This window comes from Nestor notabilis, unplaced genomic scaffold, assembly GCF_000696875.1.
Source record: "Nestor notabilis isolate BGI_N333 unplaced genomic scaffold, ASM69687v1 scaffold7847, whole genome shotgun sequence".
Taxonomy (NCBI): Eukaryota; Metazoa; Chordata; class Aves; order Psittaciformes; family Psittacidae; genus Nestor; species Nestor notabilis.
Window position 1 is genome coordinate 15,408 of NW_009937735.1, and position 26,369 is coordinate 41,776.

Sequence of the window (26,369 nt, forward strand, 5' to 3'; positions counted from 1 at the left end):
CAAGCTATTGGCAGCTGCCAGGCAGTGGATCTGTAGCCCACCCTCCAAAATACTCAGGGATTACATTGAGGACACACTCAAAGCAACATACACTTAAGGTTAACAAATCCATCTAACAGTTTTGAATATAGTATTTAATGCACTGAATTAAATATTCAAGTCAAATGTTAGGTTCCAACTCGGGGTTCACAGACCTGTTGCGTGAAGATGATCACCAAACACAAAACATCATTAAAATCTGCCATGACCATATTAAAGGCTGGATTAGAAGAACCTTGCCAATTCGGAGACAAAAGCATAACCCACAACTGTGGCCTGAAGTCAAGGTCACAGACTGTAGCCATCACAGCCTGTATTCCAGTATCCGAGTTATTTCTCACGTGGAAAAAGGTTTTCAGTGTCTGCTATTTGACAGTCACCGTTTGGCCAAGCAACGCAACCCCCGACTCATTTTGTTGTTTGTGTCCATCCTCCACACTCCCAGAGAAGCACCATTTTAAACTGATACCAATTTAACCTTTGCCTCAGATTAACCCAGTATCTTGTACATGGTTTGAAACATTAACCACTTGCATGTAGAAAACACACAAGTCTCAACCTATCACAGGTGACATGTTTCACTGTCACTTACAGGAATTAGAGCTCTCAACAGCACCGCACAGGTCACAGGTAGAGCTCAGGTATTCAGCTCTGCCCCCAAGGAAGGAGGATGAAAGGTTTGATAATCTCACTGAAAACCTGGCAGTTTATGGAGACACCTTAAATGTAACAAAAGGACTGGACAGAACGTTAGGATTGTAACACCCGGCAAAGGAAGAACCTGTTTCCACATTTTAGAAGACATGCAGAAGAGAAGGTTGAGACAAGGTGCTGCTTGTGGCCTTTCTGCATGCACACGCAATGACTGGACAACCATCATGGCAGATTTTATATTACTGAACTTTATGTACAAAAGCCTCTTTCAAATAAAACATTTAATGTAAAAACAACGGTTCATTTAAACAACTGAACTGGTTTTGTTTCTTGTTTTGGGGTTTTGTTTTTACATCTCCTGTACCATTCCAATTCTTTTTAAACCAGCTTACAGGGCATCTTCAAAATCTTATCAAAGGTACATATAGAAAAGGCATCTTTATAAATAGAAAACAAAGGGACTTTTTCAGCTTTTATTATAAATTGACATGACATACAAAGTTTACTGAACAGAAGTAATTTCATTACTATTTTTGGGGGGATCACCAACTTTTTGTGCAAACAATGCTAGCCTTCTTTTAAGCATTAAGAGCATAACTGCTTAAGAAATGACATAAGCAATAATTCTAGAACTACATCTCCCCTAAAATAATCTATTTTTTTTTTACATATGTGCACAGCTTTAGCAAATTAAAGCCAGAGAGAAATGCTCGATGGACTATCCAGAGGCATAATTAGAGTTTGCTAAAACTCAGAGAGCTGGCAAATTCAAGAAGGTTGTAATGAAAGCTGCAGTTTCCCTCTTTCCTATTTTGTACACAAAATCAGTGACTAAGAACTTAATACTGGATGACAAATCACATCCACACCATTAGTTAAATAGTCTCACAGTTAAACACATCTTAAGGACCATCAAAATCAGTATTTACATTTTATAAATTTATGAAGACACCATTAGAAAGCTTATTTACCCCTTCAACAACCAGGGAACTGCATCTCATGGTGATGGAATGAAATAAAAAATTAAAAATACCTGTATTTACAGCAGCATTGTTCCTTTATAAATAAAGAATATGAAAAATGCAATATTTTAAAGGATAATAAAAAATTGAGGTGATGTCACTCAACCACAGTGCTTGCTGGAATAAACCCTTCGGTGCTGATACTGTACCAGTAGTGAAACCACTTTCCATTGGAAAAAATCTGTAAACGTATGCATAAAATGTGTTAACAGCAGTGCAAAACTGCTCAAATATAGTTTAGTCAGCATCTTAGTATCTGTATTGAATACAATACATCACAGAATACTTACATAAGAAGTGCAACACATTTTCTGGTCCAATTTTACAGTGCATTTTTCCCTCAAGAGTGGCATCTCGAAAGCCAAAGCTAAACCTATGGCCTGGACTTGCAGTCTGTGCTCAGGCAAACAGCAGGCATGAACTTCGGAGGAAGTTAATCGACGTAATGCCTACGTACTGACTATGGACTCTGGGCTTTAGCATGGCACACTGTGATGTGGAACCCCAGTCAAAAGGGTTTTACACATCACATCATTTGTGTAGCTGTGTAAATGTGTAATAAAAATATAAAGGAGCTAATGTTCAAGTTTAAAATGGTACACTGGGCGATCAATACATCGGAATTATCCACGAAAACCAAACTGCTGGTAACCTCAAAAAGCCAAGGTGGGACTTCACTGTGTCTGTAACATGAAAAGCCAAGATCTCTCCAAACAGGCACAAGACAAAGGAAGTGCTAAAGTTCACCAACTTTGATAGTTTTTAGTGTAAAGAAAAATTACTTTGTAATTTATGACCAATTGATAAATGATTTCAAATACAAGGATCAAGGTTAAACTTTAAATAGTGAGACCTTATTTTCACAGAAAGCTAAGTGGAGAATTTTAAAGAAGAAAAGCAGAACCTGTATCCCAATCCCCCTTCCCCGCTGTTCCACAACTTCATGGTAGGAAAAACAGCCAGATACAGATGCAAAAATCTTAATATAAAAACGGTTTTACGTATACTTAAATTATGTAAATTCCATAAAGTTCTTAAGACACTAATTACTAAAATTACAAAAAGATTTTCATATTGCTCTTCATGCTCAAACTCTTAGAATATTGTCATTACATCACCAAAACCGATATACATGTAGTACTTGCATAATTAACTGAATAGAAACCCTGTTAAAACAATATCCTTGTTGAAATCATTTATTTCCATCCAGCAGTGCCTGTTTGGAATCTCTGTATTTCTGTGTGTAATTCTTTATCAAGCTCATACACCCTAGAATGTCACTTCAATGCTTGTCCATTGAATGGCAATCGACTTCTGACTTCAGAGCTTCTGTTTCTTGCTCTGTTTTGTGACACCTGAGATGCTATCCATTTCCGAAATCCTCTCTCTCAGATTATTTTCACTATAGCCATTTGTCGTCCCACTTTGTTCCTCAGAAGATTCCTCATCCGTTGGGGAGGCCGATTCTCCTTTCTCCAACTTCTGCTGCATCTCTCGGAGCCTGGCAACAGCTTTGTCTATGGACATGATGCTGATGAGGTTAAAGTCATGCATGCTGACCAGATGGAGCATAAAGTTTCGACACAAGTTCTTCTTAATTATTTTCTGTCCGTAGTTTTCAACAAACAGCATACAGGCATGATTCATTTGATTGTCAGCAATAAACCTGCCAGACCAGAAAGGCAGAACACATTCAGACACAAAAAGATGCCCTAGAACATGGTTTATCAGCGTAACTGCACAGACCCTCTATTTCACAGTCTCAACATCTGCCACGTTTTAGTTTTCCAAAGCCATAGGGCTAATTAGGCACAACTTAAACACTAAAATCTTGTTACTAAATTATCCTTTGATGGCCCTCTCCTAACCAACTGAGCTAACTGACCTTGAAGTACTTGGTGAATTGCAATGCAAAATGCTCAACCAATTCTATGTAATTTATTTGCCTCACACTAAGCACAGTAACATACCCGTGCTTCATAACATGAAGATTCCATAGTTTCATCACTTCTTTCTCGCCTTCGTTAACATCAGAAAATTCTTCAATTTGCTGGAGAAGGGACAAAAGACACAAACACACCCATGAGAACTGCCCGTCTGCTGGCAAGTAGCGAAAGCACACCTAAAATTCAGCTTCTGCCACGTATACCTCACAGAACGTATGCTTACTTACTCCCATAATCTATACACACCCCACTGTGTGCTCCTGTGGTACCAGCATCTCCTCTCTGAAGGAGAAAACCAGCAACAATGAGAACTTGTTAGGACACGTGACTGAGCTGGCTTTGCAACTAAAGACATACTTGAAAATACCAACTTCCATTCCATGGACTGCTATCATTAGTGGCTCAGCATCACAAAATCTTCTCCTTACTCTTAAAGCCCAGCATCATTGTCACAATATATCCCTGCTTGTTCCCTACAACAACTGCAGACCAGCTTTTAAAAACCCACAATCCATTTAAAGTAATTAGGTATAAATGGAATAATTACAGTAATGGTTTTCTCCCGCAGCCATTCAGGGTCCTTTTCATCCTCACTGTCTACTTCCATCTCTTGTGGGCGCAGAGGTAAACACGTGTCACTGTGGAAATACAGCCGGTTGTGCCCGCTGCTGTACGTTCGCTGCTGCTCTACTTCTCCATCTTCAGACTCAAGGAACTCTGACATACTCGCTTTCGTACGCTTTGGCCTGGCAGAAGGTAGAACAAGTGACTGCTTTCAACCATCATCTAAAGTATGAAAATACTAAGAACTGTAATTGGTTAATAACAATTATTTTCCTAAGCTTCAGCTTATCAAAAAACAGGAGAGGAATCGCCAGTAGTGAAATAAACCCCATTAAAAACCCAACACCCTGCTCCAATCCACACTCCACCTTTTGGGAAGAGAAGTTTTAGGACAAGGCAGTTAAAATGAGTTGTACCATTCTGCATAGGTACCTCAACTGAAAAGATGTAGAAAAATCACAAGCAAAGTTATCATCCTTCAATGACATTTTATTTAGTTGTAAACCACTGTACTTAATAGTGAAATTTAACATGGTGCATGTGCACCTACAGGTTCACAAATCCCTGGGTTTCACAACTCCAGTCCACAAGCTGTATTACACTAAACCAGACAGACCTTGCTTTCCACCTCCCTACCTGCAAACCAGTATGTGTGTGATAGGAGTTCTTTTGACTGGTCCATTGCGACTGAAGGCAAACCCGGGCTGGCGATGGATATCCTGGGGATTTCCTGCATAGGAGCCATCGTAGCACTCATTGATGGAAACATCTATCCTAGCACCTTTTGGATGATACTGGAACAGATAATTGCAAAGGTACTTAGTGAACAGGAATGAGAGTACATCAGGCAGTTTATACAAGTAGCCTTTTCAATTCTGAATACCTTAAATGTCACCCTATCAACAACCTCATGCAGCTCTAGTTTCCTTTTACAATATCCAAATAACTTCAACCTCTAGAAACAAATTCTACTAAAGCTTCCTTGCTCTAGACCGTTTTACTGTTCTATATAAAACCACTTAGAAAAGAACTAATTATAAAATTAAGGAAAATATCAGCAGAAGATTGCTAACAAGCACCCTAGAAATTAGAACTAAATTTCCTAAAGCTTCAAGAGACTTCCGACCATACATAGATGACATTCTGCATCATATAAAAAGTACATTAATGCACAGCTATAGTCAGAATTCATCCTCCAGTGATCAGCATTATTTAAAAATAACATATACATATATATATAAAAAAAAAAAAAATAATCAAACCCAAAATATCTCTCCCCATGTAGCATGCAAACATTCACAGGAAGCTGCATTTAACCAGTCCTACAAGTAAATGGGCTTGCAAGAGAATCACTGTATATATAAGTCTGTGACAGACTGTACCATGTTTCACATTGCTGAAGTACAAGGTTACTTACAACATAATTAAAGATAAATCTGCTGTGACAAAGCTTGAGATGCTTCAGTAAACTATAGAGCTTCCGACAGTTCAGTGTGCACCATGGGCAGTGTAAGTCATCCCGAGCTTCAGTCTGCTGTCTTGTGTTGTTGTTATAGAGGAACTGGTGCAAACAAAGCAATAGGCAGTTATTAGCATCAAATGCATTTCATTCATTCACTTCTCAACCCCCAAAACAAAGCTGGCCATCATTTCAGGAGACCTCTACAGTAACAGTAACTTCTTGGGAACACTACACCAGCTCAGTGTACTCAAACTCTGGTATCTCAAGAATTTCTCCCCCATAGGGAGACCACCTGTCCCCCTCCAGATGTCTAACAAGAGATGTCCTTTGTATTTTGGAACAGCAGACGTGCCCCCAGGAAGATTAGTTTTCAGAAACACTTCCTGTAAGAAGAAATATGCGGAATGGTTCTCAATATGTGAATCTGAGACCCCTTAAGGCATCCACTGTAAAGGCAAATGGGAATTTCCACCCAGCTCAGAAGAGAAATGAGCATTTTAATCCCATGAAACATTTAGATTCTAGTTTCCCCCTAACACTTATTTTCAATACCTGGTAAAATATTCTCAACTTTTGTCGAGGTTCATTTAAAACATCTCTCTCTTTTCTTGTTTGAAGGTCTGTTGGCAGCGATTCTTTCACAGCTGAAAACACACACAGAGACACACGTTTCTTTGGTGAAGAGGAAAAATAAAGAAGTCTTTTTACCCAAGTATAGAAGTGCTGAGCAGGGCACACTGTTGCTGAAGGAAATGCGCTACTCCAGTGTACTTTGACATAAGCTAAGTTTTAACACTCAGCTTCCTCCACCAATCTACAGGCAAACGCATCACTTTTGAACACCAGATGCAGGACAGTTTTGGAGAACCTTTCAGATAACTTAAACAGGTAATAAACAGCATTTTTTCTTACTCCATAAGCAAATAGAGAATTCTTTAGGTATAGCTAAAGGCAGTGGCTGGGAAATAAAACACCCCAATGCTTTCAGATGGCTGCATTGCAAAAACAGCTCAAATTCAAATTCAGAAGTTTCCCAAGTGACACAACAGACAACAGTATGAAGTGTAAGTATCACACAAAATATGTAACTGAAACTTTAACCCTTAACTCTTACCCCTCAAACACTTCCTGTGAAACAGGAGTGCTCAGTTGCCTCTGAGACTCTTCCATGTATTTTAATCTCAGTAAGATTATTTGATCCTATACAATTAACAAGAAATCCCACATATCAAAGGAGGTTTAGAAATCTACCCTCAGGAGAAACCAAGTAATGACACCTCCTTGCTTCTGAGTGGTGAAAAGCTGGCAAAACAACTATCATCTCTACTGACACAAGGAGACTTTTTAGAAGATGCACTTATTTCATATGTAAAGCTTTGGAGAACAAGGGAAATTTTGTCCTCTTTCTGTATGAAAAAGAGAGGCGGCCTCACACTTCAGCCTGCACCACATCAGAGCAATTAGAATTCCATGGCTCAGTTACTTTGAGCACTTTGTAATTACAGCAAAGCTTAAGCTGCCACATTTAGAAAGTCTTTGATGTCTTTATTCCACTGCTCTGTCTTGGGAATAATGCCAAGGTAAAATGACAACACCAAATTCATACGCCCTTGGGAAAGATGCACTGGATCTTTCTCGTTTGCTATCAGAACCTCTCACAGAAGTTTCCTACTACTTTCACTCACCTCTTTTCTTGGTATTCAGACTGAAAACAGCACAACCATCAAATACCCCACAACACTGCACAATATATTCCTGTGTGCTGGAAGGTGGCTCCTGCTATAACCTTACCAACTGACTAAAATACTTCCCCAATTCAAGAAAAAGATGGGTTCCATAAGTCCATCAGCAATACAGCTGTGCCACATCCCTACTGCCTCTCTATCTGTTATGTAGATAATCAACACTTCGCAGAGTTAGTCAACATACCACCATTTATTTTGCAAGTCTGAGCATAAAACATGCCAAACAAATTACAATTTCGGTCTCCAAGACACTCTAAAATACAAGGAGGCCTGGAATGAGGAAGTAAAGAGAAAACAGAGTAACTTTTACAGTGAAAGTTCCAAGTGCTTCCCTGCTTCTGCTGCCTTTCTTCTATTGGAAATACTTCCATGTTTGTGTGTTGTCAGCCATTCATCGTAAGTACCTGCAATCCTGAGCTCAGGTAAAACACCCCAGAGACTAAGCCTGAAGATAGGACCACCGCACTCAAGATAATTACTTCTGTAATAGGGACCTAGAAGTTTCCTTAATCACAGTCCCAATGTATTGACAAGCCTGGGAATAGCGATTACTCTGAAGTGAATGAGTGCCAGTTGGGTCTAGGTATGTTCATAGGTGTTTGAACAGCAGGAGCAGCCTGTTGTCCTCTGTACAGTTTAAGTTTTCCAGCTGTCCCAGGGCCTTACCTGCCAACACAACATTCTAAGCTGAAGTTACAAACAACTGGGAGCAAGACAAAAGAAAGATAGTATCTAGGCCAGCCCCCACTGCCACTTAGGAATCAAAGGGGAGTTTCAGATTAAACATGACTGAGACAGGAAACTGCTATAAAAAAAAAAAAAAAAAAAAAAAAAAAAGGAACACAATGGTGAAAGGTGCCTTTTCTATCTAGTATCAAAAGTATTTAGTAACTGCTTTTCTGATTTAAGTTGTGGGACAGCACGGAAGAAAAACAATTGCAATTAAGCAACTTAACTAAATTAATCACAAAGTTGTCTTGAACTATAGTAAGCTTAATTTCTTGATATAATTATAATCAAATAGCATGTTACCTGTTGTACAGCTACATCACTTCTACAGTTTTCAGTTACCTGGACTGCAGCAACAATCAGTTACCCCCCCACTCCAACAACTACCCCAGTATTTTACAGGAAGACCTAAACAACTTTTTAAGGAGAAAAAAATCATGGGGTTGTTTTTGATATCTAAACGTGTATCTTTATGTGTAGAAGACTACAATCTTCTGCCAAGCAATTATATTAATAGAATCTTATATTCAGCTGCTTCACAAGACAAACTTTTCAGTAACAGCCACAGCAGAATGAGCAGTTTCTATACATTCCAATAGCTCTTGAACTTTTAAAATTTATAATGGGATTATAGTAAATTTATAATGGGATGCAGCAAAGTAACAAGAACAATAGTTTTAGATTTGCAGTGAATATTAGCAGACTGCATTACTGGTTTTGACATGATGTCATCTCCAAAGCAGGGGATCAGATTGCAATGGTAATTACATTTCATTTTCAATGACACTGCAGCCTCCACAGAAGTGCCACTACTATATTAAATACCAACCAACCGAAGAAGTAAAAACAGAGTAGCTGTATGCTACTTAAGCAAGGTTAAGCAACCCATTTTTATTACAAAGCATAAAAAAAAGCAACTCACTAATATAAATATATATACTTATAGAACAGTAATTAAAATGAGTAGAGCAAAGCAGACAATCCTCCAAGTCCTATTCTCAGATTCCACCCGATATATTTCACACTGGGACTTAGGAGCATTGTCTATAATCACCTCAATATTGTAATGACCTGAAAGATGCCACTTTTCAGCCTTTAAACATACCTCAAAAATGTACAAAATATGGAATACAACAAAGCCCATTCATTTTTGCTACTTCATGTTTAAGATTACCTGAAGTAGCTGCATCTGTGCTTCAGGCTTCCTGACTCACTGAAGTGCTAAGCAAATCACTATTCAGTTTACTTACCTATAGTCTGAGTAGGTTTAACGGAATTGGGCTTGTTTTCTTGAGGGAGGCTTTCAGAATTCCGTGTTGCAAGAGGCTTGGCTATAGGAGCTGTAGACTTATCATTTGTGTCTCCTGTCCAACGAAGAGTAAACTGAAGTGTAGGTCCCTGAGAAAATGTTTCAAATGGAGGCAATCTCTGAGGGGGGAAATCAAAAGTAAAACAGCCGAATTGGTGTCCTCCCGTGTACAAAAACAAGCACAAGAAAATATACACAGAATGGGGACATGTAATTTTTTAATCACCTGAAGTCCTTGTGTTTTCAACATAAGCATACACACTTAGATATACTAAAAGAAACAAGGAAAAAAAAAAGCTGAAGATGATGACTATGCAGTTTCCTGCATCATTACCCACCAGCTTGCTGCACAAACACTTCTCTTTCTACTCACACCTACTCCTAATTCTGGGGTCCAATATTGTATATTAATATACACAGACTTTAGAAACTGTACCACTACCACTGTCTGCTGTAAAAATGCTATTTAATATTCTCCTGTGGATATGTTCTTATATTCCACTCAGTTATCAGGTTAATAGTATTGAAGAAATAGAAGAGACCTTGGTGAAGTCCAAACTCCTATTATCAAGTATCATACCCTAAATTTATCCATGAGATTACAGAATTCCATCTTAAAAGCAATTTAGATACATATTTTTAGTATTACATGTGGAGGATCTCTTCCTATGATCTCCCTAAAAGCTGTTCCTACTTTTTTCTGTTTTAATTTCTTGAACACAGTTTAACAGAATCAGAAGCAGTATTCCAGGTAAAGGCTGAACTAGATACTAGAGCTTGTAACTATATTTTTACTATACACTTTGCATAATTTGTGCTTTTTTCATAATTATATAATCATGTTGATACACAACTACTTTACAACCACACAGAATTTTCACACTCTTCTCCTCAGTCACTACAACCACTGCTCCCCCAGGACACAGAAGCATGTGACTGTGCAAGTGCATTAAGTCACCTGCATTCACTGTATCACAGTGCTGATTCACCTCAGCCAACAATTTCTCTCTGAACGTCACCTTCACCTACACTGACACACCCCCTCCCTTCCCTTCATCACTAAATTTAATCAGCATTCTCTTAAGGTGTGTACAAGATCACACCTATGAAAGCTCTGGGTTCCTCTTTCTTTCCCCAAAATATTCTGCTTCTGCAGTTTGTTCCTTTTGATTGGTCCAGCTTGAATTTATTACAATAACAAACACTGAATTTGCCTGATTTTGTAAGACAAATTCCCAAGTCACTGAAAGTCAGCTGTCACACCTACTGTAGTTAACATAGCTTGTATTAATGATCTAGCATAGCCAAAGCTTTCCTAAACTGAGAGCTTCCATGTACCCTGAAGTACTATTTCCTGTTCAATTTGATCCATTTTCAGAGGAACAATCAGTGACTGCACTTTGAATTGCGTTCCACCTGAATTCAGACCATTTTAAGTGAGACAGGTCTTTTTGTCACTAAAACAATCCATACCTTCCCATCAAGTATTGTTTCCCATGTTGCTCTTTTCTTGCTAATGGGACACTCTTCCATTTCCTGCATGGCCACTTCATATTCCCCATCCAGAAGTTGCAAGCGTCTGCCAAGACAAAGCATGTCTTATGAGTAAAGCAGCTCAATTTTATTGTTTGCTTATTAAAATGTAGAATATCTTTCACAGTAACAAGTTCCCATGAACCCAAAAGGCAGACTTTCAGGCCAATCTATTTGGCAATTCAGTGCAAACCTATAGGTGAACAGCATCCATAATGAAAAAGCTGCCTAATGTCAAACACTTGACGCAAAAGCCTCCATCCAAGCAATTCCAAGAGATGTAGGAAAGCTACTACTAATACACAATTAATACTGCGATGGGAATCTTCCTATGAAAGCAAAAAACCCCAAACAGAACAACACCCCATCCAAATCATCTCATATTTATTCCTGCTTTAGTAATAACTGCTCTGTTCTAGCAATGCGAAATGATATTAACTACTTGTTTGATTTCCCCCGTAGTAATGGAGAACAAATGCCTTCTTTACATGCTAGCAGAATAAGATCTGTGACTGCACCAGCAGGACTTTGGCCATGGAGAAAATGATGCCACCAGATAGAATGTAAGCAGTAGCATATTTCAGAGACTTTTTATTTGTTTTATTTTTAATTACGCTGTGATTGATCTTTAACAGAACCACAGGAATTGCATCTGTCAAAAAACTGAGGACAAACTGATGCATATTAACAGGTCAATACTCAAGTTCATAAAGGAATTATTTACAACTGTCACTGAATGGGTCTAAGTGTAAAATGCGTATTATGAAACCCACAGACTTTTTATTTATGACAACAATCCTAAGCTCTTATTGTAGATACCAGCTAAAAATGCAGCCAAGGACAGCCAACACTGAAAGTACAGATTTAAGACTAAACAAATTCCTAACTATTAACAAAACCAGTATTTATTTTAGATAATATTACCTATTTTTATCAAATACAGTCATTTGTGCTACAAATGTCTTTTCCCCATCTTCACGATTTGAAGAGTTTCTTTTTCTTCTAGCTGGAAGCTCCTCATTGACATCTGTACATAACAAATATGGTATGACATTATTACAGAAACACAAACTCCAAAGATCAAACAGCTTCTGTGCAATTGTAGAATACAACTGACTGTTGATAATGTCAGATGTGTCATATAACAGAAAAGGACACAGTATTTAATAAACAGCTCAATGGCAACAGAAGGAGCACTTAGCTTAACAGTAATCACATTTTTGGTATGTTCATATATATTCAGAGTGTATTCTTACTACTCTGTCAGCATAATTTGGTATTTGATCTTCTTCCTCTTGTAGTTACAAACAAGTGAGAAAGTCTTCCATTCTACATGCACTCTCCAAAGCTAGAACACATCATGTCTTGCTAAGATTAAGAAAACAGTATCAAGTTTCTAAAAGCTATTTTCTTTATTAGCTAGTCATTTAGTTTTGATGAGACACCATGACAGCATCTAACAACCGAGTCAGCAGCCATCAGTGTTGCTGGAGGTTTAATGATAGTCACAGCAACTACAGGGCTCTCTTATATTACTCACTCTCCCTAAAGTGTTGCCTCACACATTAGTAAAAATTGGTCTTAAATTTATACAAAACTAGAAGCAGTTTCTAGCTGCCAACTGTATTTCACTCCCATCTTGAAAAAGACTGAAAACAAATAAAAGCCAACTCAATTCCTCATCTTATTACTGGCCCTTCTCAGAGTATGACCTATGCTGCACATCAAGACAACTGAATACATGCCTGCAAGAGAAACCTTGTAAAAGCATATTTAAAGACTAAAGTTACCAATGTTTTCATTAGTTTCGCCATTTATCAGTCCATTAAACTCTCTTCTTCCTGGGCGAGTTACTCTGAATAACAATGAGTAAGACTTCACCATATGGCTGTTGCTTGGTTCAAACTCGTTGCTGGAAACTGCAAGCGATGGGAAGTTGCCCGGTTTTATTTGGCTGAGGTCTGGGTTTAAAGGCACCTGCTTTTTACCTGTAGGAACCTGTCTTATCGGACAACTGACATCCTGTAGGGGAAAAAAAGAAAGCTAAGGTTTAGGTTTTGAGAATGCAGAGGAAAGATATTAAGTATTAAAATTCACACCATTTCTGATTTGTACTTATCCTGCCATCTTTTTGAAAATAAGCCTTGTAACAGATGTAAATTAAAAAATCTGGAGCAACAATCCCAGGTTTTAAATGTAAAACCACATATTTGAATGTGTAAATAAAACAGGCATTTAATAACCACTTCTGGCAGCAGCCATCTTTCTCTAAGTGATTAAATTAACACTAACATGAGGCACTCAGAGAGATTGCAGAACAGCCATTAATACTAATTTAATTCTGTTTACCTAAAGAAATTAAATGTTTTGGCTATATATATATTTCAAGGGCTTCCTATCTTCTCCTTCCAATATTACAAAGTGCACTTTGTAATATCTGGGAGATAAAGAACCACTTACCTAGGATTTATTATATTCAGTATCTCTTAAATAGATCATTGAACACTGTGTAGTATTGGAAAAACAAGGCAAGATGGCCTAAGTATGTAACTTGCAGTAAAGCATTTCAGATAACCATCAGCACCTCCTGCTTTTACCATATATATCCATACTCTAGCAAGTAACAAAATTGGCCAGAAACAGTATTAACTCTTAAAAATGTGTTAAAACAGCTTAACATTCTCAGGGGAAATACGCAAAGTTCTGACTGCAAATCTTTCCCTTTTTGGTTAAAAATTACAGCATGTGTTACTGAGCCTCCCATATTCCCCTAGCTGTGAAGATAATTTGCCAACTGGTGTGAAACAAACACAGCTAAAACAGCAAGCAAATTCAAAGATGCCTTAAAAATTTGTTTATGATTCATAGAAGCTAAAATCTGCAATAATTGAGATAATCAATGTAAAAAACATAGGTACAGAAAAAGCAAGGAAAAAGGCAAGAATTGACAGATGACTGAAGAGTTCAAAACATCTTATTCCTTTTATTTCAAAAGCGAAAAAGGCATAGAATACAAGGCACAGACTACTTGATGATTTTGTGATTGTCTGGTTTACTTCAGCCGCTGGACATAGCAACAGAATTAATAGTTTAATGATTTGATACAGAAAAATGGAAGTAAAAATAGAGGTGGCTGAAATTCACAGTGAGTGACTCTGACTTCCAAGCAAGCTGAATTCAATAAAGAAAGCTGAATCCTTTACTAAAACTTCCAGTTACTTCTCACAAAGTAGAGCAATATTCATATATTGTAGGTATAAATATGTATCAAATATATGTATATTTGCTTCTTAAGAATCCCTTATCCAGTCAACAGAAAACTTATCTATTCAATACTAACCTAATCTCAACAGAAACATCATTTCATCATTACCTTGTTGCATGGTAATGTTAATTACATGTTCAGGTAAACATTCTGCTTTATGGTTTGTCAAATCATCTTTACCTTTCGTTTCTTGTGGCAAACTTTCACAAGCAGTACTTCCAGGGTTACAGAATTTTGTTCATTCTCTGAGTTTTGTGATGGCTTATCTAAACAGAAAAATATTTCAAGTTTTGAAAAAGTGAAGATATATTCAGTGGTGTAAATCCACCCGTAAATGGTGTAAATCTACTCTGAAACCACAGGAACATCAGGCACAAAGACCTCCAGCCAAATTCTAAGTTGTAATTCTCCCCAAACTTAGTGCAAATTCCCACTTGAGAACGTATGCTACCCAACTATTCCACTACTAGCAGATTTAAAAGCATAGTTGGTCACCAGTGTTTAAGAGGAAGCTTGGTATCTTTGGTATTGCCAAAACCATTCTATTGCAGAGAAAAAGGGTACGGGTAGATTTAAGGAAAGTCAGAATACACAGTTACAGATGAGTCACATTAGTTCCTGTATTTTCTATTCTTTACAGTTTGCAAACCTAGAATTTGGTTTGCTTCAAAACTTAAGATCCAGATGCTACCAGATAGGGAAACACCCCAAAATAATAATAATAAAAAATAATAACAACCACCACCCCTTAAATATTATGCAAGGTTAAGTATATGCAGAATAGCTGTTAAAGGACTCTTGAATCTGAAAAAAAGGTCATGGAAGACTTGGCTTCACAGTCTCCGGAGTATAAATTTCCTACAGGTTCTACCAGCAGTAGGATCAGCAATACCAATTAAGAACTGTCTTACACAGTAGATTACTCTGTATAGTAAAAGAACATTTAATCATGTGAATTTATGATTATCTGGAAACGTGCCTCATATGGAAAAACGCAAAGATAAAACCTGATTATAAATGTGGTCAAAGAACAGTTTCTGGAAGAAATTCCAAAAAACAATAATCAGCCTAAACTGAATGAGTCTCTAAGAAATTACTTCTGCTCTTTTGGAATCTTACAAATACCAGGGTGGGCTTAATTTAAAAAGCACAATAGCTTCACCTTAGTCCATGTCACATGGAGGGAGGAGCAACCAAAGGCACACTTCAATTTCAAGAGTTCGCAGCATAATTTTTATCCAGACAAATAAGCATATTAATTGCATTAGCTTAATTTAAGTTTTTTCTGTATTTAATATTCACTGCAGCATATATTACTTATCTTAATGATATCCTTTTCTATGCTACAAATGGCCAGCAGGCTCTGACTATTGGCAGTATTCTCTTGAAGTGAAAGGTTTTTATAGTTAACAGCAGAGTCATGTAATCTGGACATTCAAAACCACACAGAAATCATTAAATATATTAACACCTTGAAAAATCTGCTACAGCCCATGTCTGTGTAAGAATCACAAAATCACAGACTGCTTTGGGTTGGAAGGGACCTTAAACATTACCTATTCTAACTCCCTGCCACAGGCAGGGACACCTTCTACTAGACCAGGTTGCTCAAAGAAAATGAAGGTCTATCAGCAAAATTTATGGAACAACCACCCTATCCACTGGATATTTTAAAACACATCAGTACACCCTTTCCTCCACCTTTATTCTGTACTTCCCTATTCTTATCACTAGCTGCCCCAAAAGTCTCTTCTGGTTTCCTGGCTTTAATACTGAAAGCAACATGTAACATGAAGTTCCTGAGAGCAGAGACAAGAAGAATACTATCCGTTGAGACCAACAATATTCCAAAGTTCCAGAAACTTGCTTATCTACAGATATTAAGAACTTTCTCAGAATAATATTACAGTTTAATACCAAAGTGATTCTGAAATCTAGACACTTGCAACTCTAACTTTGAAATATCTTACTGAGCAGATCTGGTTAAGCGTAAGATACTTTGAGGGTAGCAGTATCCAGAAAAAGGTACAAAACTTCTAACATGAATTGTATAAGCTTTTACATTCAAAGACTAATTTGCCATTTAGAATATGTTAAACTGAAAAATTAGCAACATCACTTCATTTTAATAGATAAACATCTATCTTTTTCTCTAGCGAAGTACAAAGACAGTGAGTTTACCCACACCTACACAGCACAAAGCATGTCACCTCTGGTTCCGTTAAAGGAACAGAAGCCATCATTCTCTTCTGTGAAGCCCAATATTCTGATTTTGAGAGGTAAAGCCTTATGTGCTTAAAAGACAAGAGAATGACTCCAAGTCACTACTACACAATTTGCATTGCTTTTATAATCGCTGACACGGCCTTTGCCTCATTTCTAGTCTCTACTCGATAAAACTAATTCTCACACTTCTATTTTAAATTAAAACCTACTGAACCTTCTAACTACTTGAAGCCTGGATTTTGCTTTTAAAGCTACTTCAAATACCCCAAAGACACTCCCATGGAATTCCTCAAGGCCTATTTCAGTTTGAATGGATGATGACTTCAAGTATTTCTCAATCACTGTTTTGATTAAAACCCCCTGAAGTTCATCTGTTTAACATTCCAATTACTCTACAACATATTTCAAGTGCTACTGAAAGTATTATATCTAATGGGACAGTCCAAACTTAAGTTAAAATCTGTATCCAAACAGCCAATATTAAAAATATTCAACTATTCCTCTCACAGATCTACACTAGTATCAAAGGTTCTATACAAATTAACAGTACAATGAATGAATTAGCAAACATACCATTTTTATGGAAGAACCCAGTAAACGTAAGTTGCAAATGAGCAGATAAGCTAAACAGAAAAACAAGAAAGGAAATGTTAGAACAAATAACTATTTTCTTCTCACAGCAGCCACTCCACTCCATTCACTGATGTTCAGGACAGGCCTAGTCAAGAGGCACAACTATAATGATGTGGTCCATCTTTCTAACTTGGAAATTGCTTGGATACAGCAACTGCAATTGACGCAAAGTTGTAGACCAGTCTTCCCTTAAAGACACTGATTGTCTCTGTGTATTGTATGACTTCACACGTAATTAAAATCAGAGGTTTAAATACCACAGTAGAAGGGTACTGTCGACATGAGCTCTTGCCCTCACAGACAGGCACATTTCCTAGAGATTCTTCAGCAACAGAGAAGAATGTTGGTGTAAATTTTCTAGAACCTCACTCTGAACCATGCACTTGAGAATGTTTGATTTTTTTTGTTTTTAGCAAATATTTTCAGTTTGGTGAGGAGAATCTTTATAATGGGGAAGCTATTGCTGTAGAAATAAAGATTATCAGTCACATCAAGTCTGTATCATCCATGACATACACAATCAAAATATAAACTGCATCTGGTTTGTTTCGTAGCACTGCAGCTCAGAGCCTAGAGTATCCTCAAGAGTATTCTGCTGACTGCAGACCCATTTTGTTTCAAATTGTTAAATTCAGAACACATCACAACTTAAAGCAAGTATTCATACACCTAGATTACAATGGGTTTCAAAAACACTTAAGTGTTTCTGAAGTACACAGCACTAATGAAGGTATCATCTGTTACACTATAACACCAGATACAACTTTGATCACCTTCACTGACTTCTCAGGAAGATAAAACCTGAGATTCAACACCTATTTTTAAACACAAACATTTCTGAGAGCAAGGACATGATTAGTGAAAGCACCAAGAGCTTCAGGATTCAAAAGACTGCATCTACGGCAACTTGCATTATTCATCCAGATTATTTTTCCAGACCAGTTCTAGACTAAAGAACAATTATAATAGTTTTAAAAGCAGAAAAACAACACACAAATCAATACTCTATTTAGTTTCAACAAGATCCTTACCCTTAGAAAGATATTTAGCTAGCAAGTACCCACAATATATGCAAGAGAAGATAATTAAGAATAATAAAATAAATATATAAAGCTTCTTAGAACACAAAATTTATATGTTTGTTTGAGACTAAACTGCATCTAGCCTGGCTACCTCTAAAACAGTCTGTTTGCAAACACTATGGAAAGAGAACAGCTGGTTAAAACCCAAGCAAACACCAAAAAACCCCATCTCAACAGGTCTTCACACATAGCAGAAACTTAGGTTAGTCTTTAAAATGTCTGGTTTTGGTTTAAAATATCCAGAACGCTTTACATTTCACCATCTATTCAGTACATTAAACAAAAGGGTTTTGGCAAATTATCTACAGGTTTTGTATCAAAAGAGAACACAAAGCCAACCTGCATGACTAAACCAGACCCCTGACTGAACAGTAGATTAACTTATTCTGGAAGTCTGAGAACTGATGGGTTAATTTCCATCATATACGCTGTCACAACAAGCTTCGGGCTTTAACTCATACAGAAAGGATGCAATTTACAAGAACCTGTTATTGTTATCATCTACCACACTCAAATATCACAAACGTTGTATACTACATCACTTCTCAGTTAACAAGCTTTTCATACCCTTTTATTTCAGCACTAGGAAAAGCTACTCATGACAAATACCTATTTGAGACTTCTATATGCATTTCAAGAAACAGCATGACAAATATTGAAAGCTTTTCTTGATACTGTTTTTCTGTAAGTTTTTCAGTGACCAGTGCACAAATGCCCATTTTAAGATTTCAGAAGCAACATTTCAAACAGTAAGTACCTTGCTCCTAGTAATTACTCTTATCACTTTCACTTCATCAAAGACTTTTGATTTAGCACGTGCTCATTTGTACACACACAAATACATATGCAGGATAGTACCTGTGAGATTCTTGTTCTCCCTTCATTTTCTCTACCTTTGATAACATGTCATCTACTTTGAATGTTTTCCTGCAAAGAAAAAGCAGAAAGAATAGTTTCACAAAGCCACTATTCCCATCATGTATAACAAGAAAATTTGACTGTTTTCACTCTAAAACTGTCTATCTATACAATTTTAGCCTTCTGTTCAGAAAGCACCCATTTTATACACAGTAGCACAACCGTCTTTTAGGACAGAACTGCAATACTGCTTCTCAAGCAGTATCAAAAGAATACAAAGAATTAAAACCATGACCATGTCTAACCACATTTCAGCTCTGGTCTAAGAAAGTCCTCCTGCTTTAGCAACACTTACACCTACTAGGAATTTACGTGTCAGCTGTTCAGTCATTACTATTTTAAACTTGATCATAATAATGAAAAACACTTAAAATCTCATCTGACCAAACAGCCTAATTATAAAAAAACTAAATCCTTCTTTCTCCATGAAGTTATAGTAAATAGACACAACACAAAATCCAATGAATTCTGAAGCTACTTCTAGAGCACACTCACAGGAAACAATGTCATAGATAATAACCACTTCAAATCATTTCCCTCTGTAATTCTGACATCAGTCTGTTCATGCTCATATGTTCAGCCTATTCTACCATACATACAATTTATTGTTCATTGCTAAATAAAGTTCACTCATGAACAGAAGTTGTTCAGTGGCTTCCAGAATAGTCTTTTTTTTCTTTAAAGGCAAATAAATGGTTGGGCCTAGATGCCAACAACATTGCACTAGACTAGAGTGACAGCGCCAGAGCTGTGGGGTATCCTTCCTTTACATTTATGCTTTAGAAAAGTGAAGAAAGAACATAAGCTATTGCCAAATACTGGATTTCTTGTGGAGGGAACAACGATGACACGCTCTGGGGATGTGGGAAGCATCATCTACAGAAATATCCTGACTGAAGAAACACTGATGTCATACACTGTCCACACGCAGCATGAAATGCATCTGAATGACTTAGTTACCAGTCACATGGTGGTTAATAGTAGCACTGGACAAGAACCACAAATACAGGGCTACAGTCAGATAACAAGGACAAAAATCTTTATGATTTGTGTAGTAAACAATCACTGATTCAAAGCTTGACTCAGACTAAGGTTCACACAGATGACAGATTCAAGAACTGACTCACCTACACTAAACTAAGGGATTATTAAAATGAACATTTCAAGGCTCAGCTTTACAGCAAGAGATGGTAAAAAACAGAATTTGTGGAAAGTTTCAGATTCTAAGGTAAAAAACGTCTCTGCATGCACTTTGTCCAAGCTCATCAAAATCAGCCACTGTTCTGCACAACAGCAAGTAGCTTTCTTCAGACTAAAGAATTGCTTAAAAGAGCTCTACAGCAAAGTTATGTCATGATTGGAATATGAGCCAGAAACCAGCTGAGAGACAAACATATTTCAGGAATGGGGGAAAGTTTAACAATCCTTCGTAAGATATACTACTATATCTGACACAGCTTGCATTTCATATTTATGAGCATTATTGATTCACCACCACCACCTTTCCTAATTTCTAACTCGAGTTAGTCAAAACAAGAGTCCTCCTAAAACAGTAATCTCTCAGAAAAAATAAAAATAGCAACAAAAACCACATTAAATCCAAATTGTTGCCATTAAAGAAGTTTGTAAGAAAATTTTAAAATTACAGAAATTCCTTTAAACTAAACTTCTATTTTTATGTTCCCATGTACATCAGACAAAGCAAAGGTTTGTAAAAGCCATCCCTAACACTCAGGGTTTTCAAGACAGCATTTACTTGTGTTACGAGTATCTGCATCTTGTGCATTCCTTTCTCCACCCACTCTTATTCCAGTCAAGCACAGTAATAATTAGCAAAGTATTAAAAGTCGCATCCCAGCATACCTTTACCCTGCCAATAAATAACTATTCATTTATCCAAATATTGTATAGAAAGAAACTTTTATTAGCAGTTAGGAACTTATTTCCAGTGTCATCATTACTGTCTAACAATACAGGAACACCTGAAGACAGACCCATAGGCTGAAAGCCCATTTCAGTTCTCCATCAAGTATCACTTGGCCAAAGCATCTCACCTCTCCAATGATAAGCAGCAACTTCAATGCTTTTTTAGCCCAAGTTGATACATGCCCATTAACTTACTCCCTATCAACATTTCTCTATACTCTAAGCATTCTAGTCTTCAGAAACACTTTCTCAGTATTAAACATACAGACCAACATCAATGGATAATCTCTTGGTAAAAATGCAGTTTTACTTTCCTACCTCCAAGTGATAAAATTTGTCTGTCATTTTTCTCAGACTACTGTAGAGCTGGAGATAAAAGATGTGGAGCTATAATTACTCTTGTGATAGGTAAGTTCTAAAAGTTTGGAGATGAGTATTTATACTTTACATATGTTACTGGTTACAGAAATAGCAATCAAAATGATCAGCACTTTAAAAATGGCAAAATTAACAAGTTCTAGGGGAATAAATAAATACACATGTATAGTCATGGCCCACACCAGCAGGCTAACAAGGATGCAATCCCAAAAGACACTTCTTTGCAACAAGAATCCTACTAGCACTTTCACTATACTGAAGCCAGGTATGTATTTTTTTCCTAATATAAGCCTCTGTAAAATCCTTCTTCTTTAGTTTTGATATTTTCTCCTCTTTTAAAGCCCCCTTTTCCACCAGAGTAACATGATCACACACCTTAACTATTTCTATTGAATGAAGAATGACAATTAAGGTCTTGTACGTATCTGAAAGTGTTTACCAGCACGGATCAGCAAACAACTATCCTGCTAACCTCCTCTGGAAGTTCAGTTGAGACTGTTTAGCCACTACATCTAAATAGTCCAAACTAACCTTAAACTACAACTTTTGTGGGTTTAACTAGGCTGAAAGAGAAGGACCACAGTACTGAGAGAGTATGGAAATGTGGGAGAGGGGAACAATGCACTTCACAATTATTTCCTGGGGTTTTTTTCTCCCCTCAATTATGCTACCTCATTTCTGATGCTTTAGTTTGTTCTTATAAAGGAAACATACTGAAGTGTTTTACTTAAATCTTCCTAGAACTAATTACCAGACTTATTTCAATATTGTCAGAACTAGTGAGTGAAATGGCTATTAATGTCTGTTATTAGAACACTACCTACCTAGAATCCCAGTTCTAAAACAAAGCATTAATGGAACTAGTGAAAATAAGTACTTTTCAAAGAGAAACTACTTGTGCAGCTGAATCTGAACTGGAATTTGGAACAGTGGACAACACAATGTACATGCAAAGTACTGTTCCTTGTTTCCCAGCAACTAGAGCAGATATCCAAAGAAACAGATTCAGGTAGAACATACGCATTTCAATCAACTTCAAGTTAATATAGGCTATAAGCAAGAACTTCCTGTTGCACAATTCTAGTTAAAGCAAAAATAAAACAAAACCCAAACCAACCTGAACGTTATTCATTAAAATTTAGCCCTGACTTACTTTAAAATAAGCGAAACACTCACTTTGGTAACTTCTGAAAGGAAAAGTAAGCAGCAAGCTCAAGTTTAAAAAGATAAATCTGATCATTATCTGTCTTAAGTACACAAAGATGCATTTTCTGGATTCAGTTTGAAGAAAAAGTGATATTGGCACTAATGGCTAGCAGCAAGAACATTAAGCAATATCCAAGAATGACAAATATAAGCTATATTTAAATAAAAAACATGCAAATTCTATTGCTCAACATATCATTCAAAGATTACCTTCCTTAGATACAAAGTTTAAATTAGAATTATCTGCATAATCAGATTTTATTGCTATTCCTTAAGCATTCATGATTAAGTATTTCAGTCCCACAGCAACTGTTCCCAAGCAATAAGATCTTTAGTGTTAAAACATTATTTTTAAATAACCATTCAGGCTACCAAAAAAAAATCCAAACTGTAACAAATGATTTTCAGTGAAGAGTAAGTAACTGAAAGGACTTTGCAATTCTGCTAATAAATAACATACACTGCGCTTTTCACTCTGCAGTATTTATACATTTGAACATCAAAACCAATAGTTCTGTGTTTGGTTTTTTTCCTAAATAAACACTTAGGTTACAGTTTAAAATAAAATGTTTCATGTGATTATGCTCAAGCACCACTGATTACAAAAGCTGAGATGTTACATGGGTTGGTTTGTTTACTAAGAAGTTCTCAATGAAAACAAACAGGAGAATTACTGAGGATTCTGTAGATAGTTCTCCACATTTGAGTACTCCCAGTATCAACAGAAGTCACAAGCATAAAGTCACACACACCCTTCACAATGCAGAAAAGGTTTTAGGTCTCAGAATCAATGGTAGAGTGATGTATACATTTTTTTAAGTTCTTCAAAAAGAAAAGGTCATGTTTGATACACCACATGAAAAGAGGAGGTCATCCTCCACTATTTTTTGGACTTCTACTGGGTTGACATTTTAGGATTACTTTTCAAAAACAATGTTACCTTTTTATATTTGTTCGGGAGTTTCTGTGGGACATGTAAGTGAGAGTCCTGTGCAAAAATATTGGCTGTAGGGGGAAAACAAAGAAAAAGGTTATGCTTTAATTAAAATTTCCAAGTCCAAAGTAGAGGAGTGATAAAGACCAATTACTCACTGCTATTAGATTCCGGGTACGTAGAAATCTGTATATCTGTGTTGGTTCTAAGAAAAAGAAATACATGTTATCCAACATACCTTCTACCTCCAGAAAGACAGCCTTACAATGATACAAAAGTATCTTCTTTAGCATGCTTTTGCTCTTTAAAATAATTATCACAAGTCACTGTTTAAATGAAGCACCACGATGTCCAAATAACTCCAAGTTAACAAGTCAAAGGTAACTCCACCTACTGTACAACACAAAGCAACTTCTTGTTTAAGCTACCATAAATCAGTAGTCACAACTCAACTATGACTGCTCTTGCTTTCCACAAAGTATGTTTCATGCAGGCTTTATAAAAGCACAGAAAAAATATCTCAACATATTATAACCTATTGTCAAATAGGTACGTTTTCTTCACAAAGTTAAGGGACATATGTGATACAATACTAAAATAGTACACTTGATTTACATAGTCAGACAATTTGGTATCTGATTGTTTTATCCTTCTGGAAAATACCAAGGTCACTTGCACAAGGTACCAAAACAAGTACAGAGACTGTCAGTTGACTATGACACATTACGGATCATTCTACAAGAGGAAATTCATTTCCAAAACCCTTTTATGTTCACAGAATCAGAAAAATGATGATTCTGGTAAAGCAACCACTGTTTCAAAGAGCCAACAGAGGGAGGATAATACAGCTGTATGCAATACAGACACGAAAGGGCAGCATCATTTGAAATAGGTGTAATAACCAAAGTTCAAAAGATCAAGACTTGCCTACGGAAAAGAGCAGCTTCAGTTTAGTTTCAACCAATTCAGTTAAATCAGGACAAAGAAGGTTTTTGTCTGGATCAGGATGTATCTAACAAGAATTCTAATCCAAACTGAAATACACCCTTTTAAAACTGAAATAAAAGCCAGTTTCATTAGGTAATGTCAGCAAGAAACTAGGAAACGACTTCATAAAACACATTAATTGGTGAGAAACAGAGAGAGAATGGAGAGCACCTTCGTTTCTGTGCTAAAGCTGCTAACACTGCCTCCATTTCCCACATAAAGAAAAACAAACAACTTTTTTAAGGAATAGAAAACTTTATTTTCATATGACTGCAAAACTTTTATTTCAAATAGCTGGAAACCTTTTTCGGTTTATGGAATTCTGTGATTAAAAGTGAACAAAGACAACATTTTATATCCTTTATCACTTTTAAAAGATATGATTCAGCCTTATTTCTACACTTATGAATGTTAAGACCCCGAAGAATCTATTATTAGAGAGACATATTATTATTAGAGAAGGAAATCTTAGAATTCTCTCAGTATTTCCTTTCGGAAGCCTGATGAAAACCAGTAAAATTCTGCTTAATGCAAATTATGGTAATAAAATCTGTGTTTCTCAAATCAAGATGAAAGATGGAAAAGAAAGAAATTAAGCAATGTGCACTTCGCTAGAAAGTGAAAACGTAAAGTAGTCACAACTTTTAAAGAAGCATCTCAGGGGGTTTTAGTCTCCAAAAAACCGTGACATGATTAGAATTTAGAAAGGTACAAAAACATTGTTACACTCACAAGGATGTAATTTAATTTAAAGACAGCACATTGCTGCTTCAACTTCAGCTTTCCCACATAGGAAAGCTCTGAAACACACTTTTCATCCTGCAGACTGACATGTTTCTCAAGTCCTTATTATTCAGCAAAAGCTTAAAACGAATCTTTATCTTTTTCTAGCATATGACCTTGAAAAGGGACAAAAACACTAAGGAAGAATGCGATTCCAGACTACATTTGTTAGGAATGTTTTAATCCACTCTTATTGCACTTTTCCCACAATATTCACACTGTGGAGTTAACACATCACGATACATTTACACCGTTAACTTACTCCTGATCACTACCTGCACAGCTCTGACAGACTGAGGCATGGGCAAGAGAATTTTGTCACCGCATCTTGGACACCAGCACTGAACAAACCTCTTCAAACTCATTTACCACTTGACCTATTTGCAGTACAGTATTTACTGAACACAGACCTTTGTTAACAGGGTTAAGGTTCAAAGGAGCCCACGTTATTAAGGATTTGAGACACCACCAAAAACTCCAACGCTTTCTCCAACACTGTCACTGTCTACAGCTAGTGAGCATAAGCGGTGACAGCACCAATCCTAAAACAAGATCATGTATTAATACGGCATTAAATATTTCCTTCAAATCCTAGCAATTGCACAGAAATCTTTCAGTACAACATAAGTTTATCGCTACACTGTACTTTCGAAGCAGCTTTCCATAAACAACTTTCTGGTGCATCTAAGGGGATTCTCCTCCTATCTGGCACTCCCACAGGGTGATGAGTGGGTCGCAAAGGTCAATTTCCAATATGAAATCTCAACTAAGGGACATTTATTGCCAGACAAAGAAAAACCAAGTACAGTGAAGTCTTAATCACATCCTGCGCCTGAAAGGGGCTCCCATGGCAGTCGCCAAGGGGGAAGAAGAGCCTCCTCGTTCCCAACTCCCCAGTGCCTCCAAGGGCTGTTAGAGGAGAAAAGGGAACCAGTCACCCCGAAAGCCTGATGGGAGCTGTTACTGAGAAACCAAGTTCATCGGCTGGGCGCAGACACAACCCGCCCGGCGGGCCCCGGCCCGGGGCG

The 26,369-nt window shown here is 37.0% G+C and overlaps 1 protein-coding gene across 1 annotated transcript; it reads right to left on the reverse strand.

Moving 5' to 3' along the window:
* Positions 1-927: 927 nt before the first annotated feature.
* On the reverse strand, positions 928-23,807 carry SUZ12 (SUZ12 polycomb repressive complex 2 subunit). The gene is made up of 15 exons (XM_010018972.1): positions 23,730-23,807; positions 23,578-23,642; positions 19,068-19,136; positions 17,068-17,117; positions 14,449-14,534; positions 12,794-13,025; positions 11,928-12,030; positions 10,944-11,049; positions 9,412-9,589; positions 6,240-6,331; positions 5,643-5,786; positions 4,862-5,019; positions 4,209-4,407; positions 3,686-3,765; positions 928-3,381 (listed from the first exon to the last, which is right to left on the reverse strand). The coding sequence occupies exons 1-15, from the start codon at positions 23,805-23,807 to the stop codon at positions 3,036-3,038; spliced, it is 1,986 nt and encodes a 661-aa protein (XP_010017274.1). The 3' UTR covers positions 928-3,035.
* Between the last annotated feature and the right edge of the window lie 2,562 nt (positions 23,808-26,369).

Coding starts and splice junctions, on each gene's coding strand:
- SUZ12 (XM_010018972.1), bottom strand. CDS start 23,807: ATGTTGGATAACATGTATTTCTTTTTCTTAGAACCAACACAGATATAC. Junction 19,137..23,577: donor TCCCGAACAAATATAAAAAG/GTAACATTGTTT, acceptor TTTTCTTTGCAG/GAAAACATTCAAAGTAGATG. Junction 4,408..4,861: donor ACACACATACTGGTTTGCAG/GTAGGGAGGTGG, acceptor ACCTTCTGCCAG/GCCAAAGCGTACGAAAGCGA.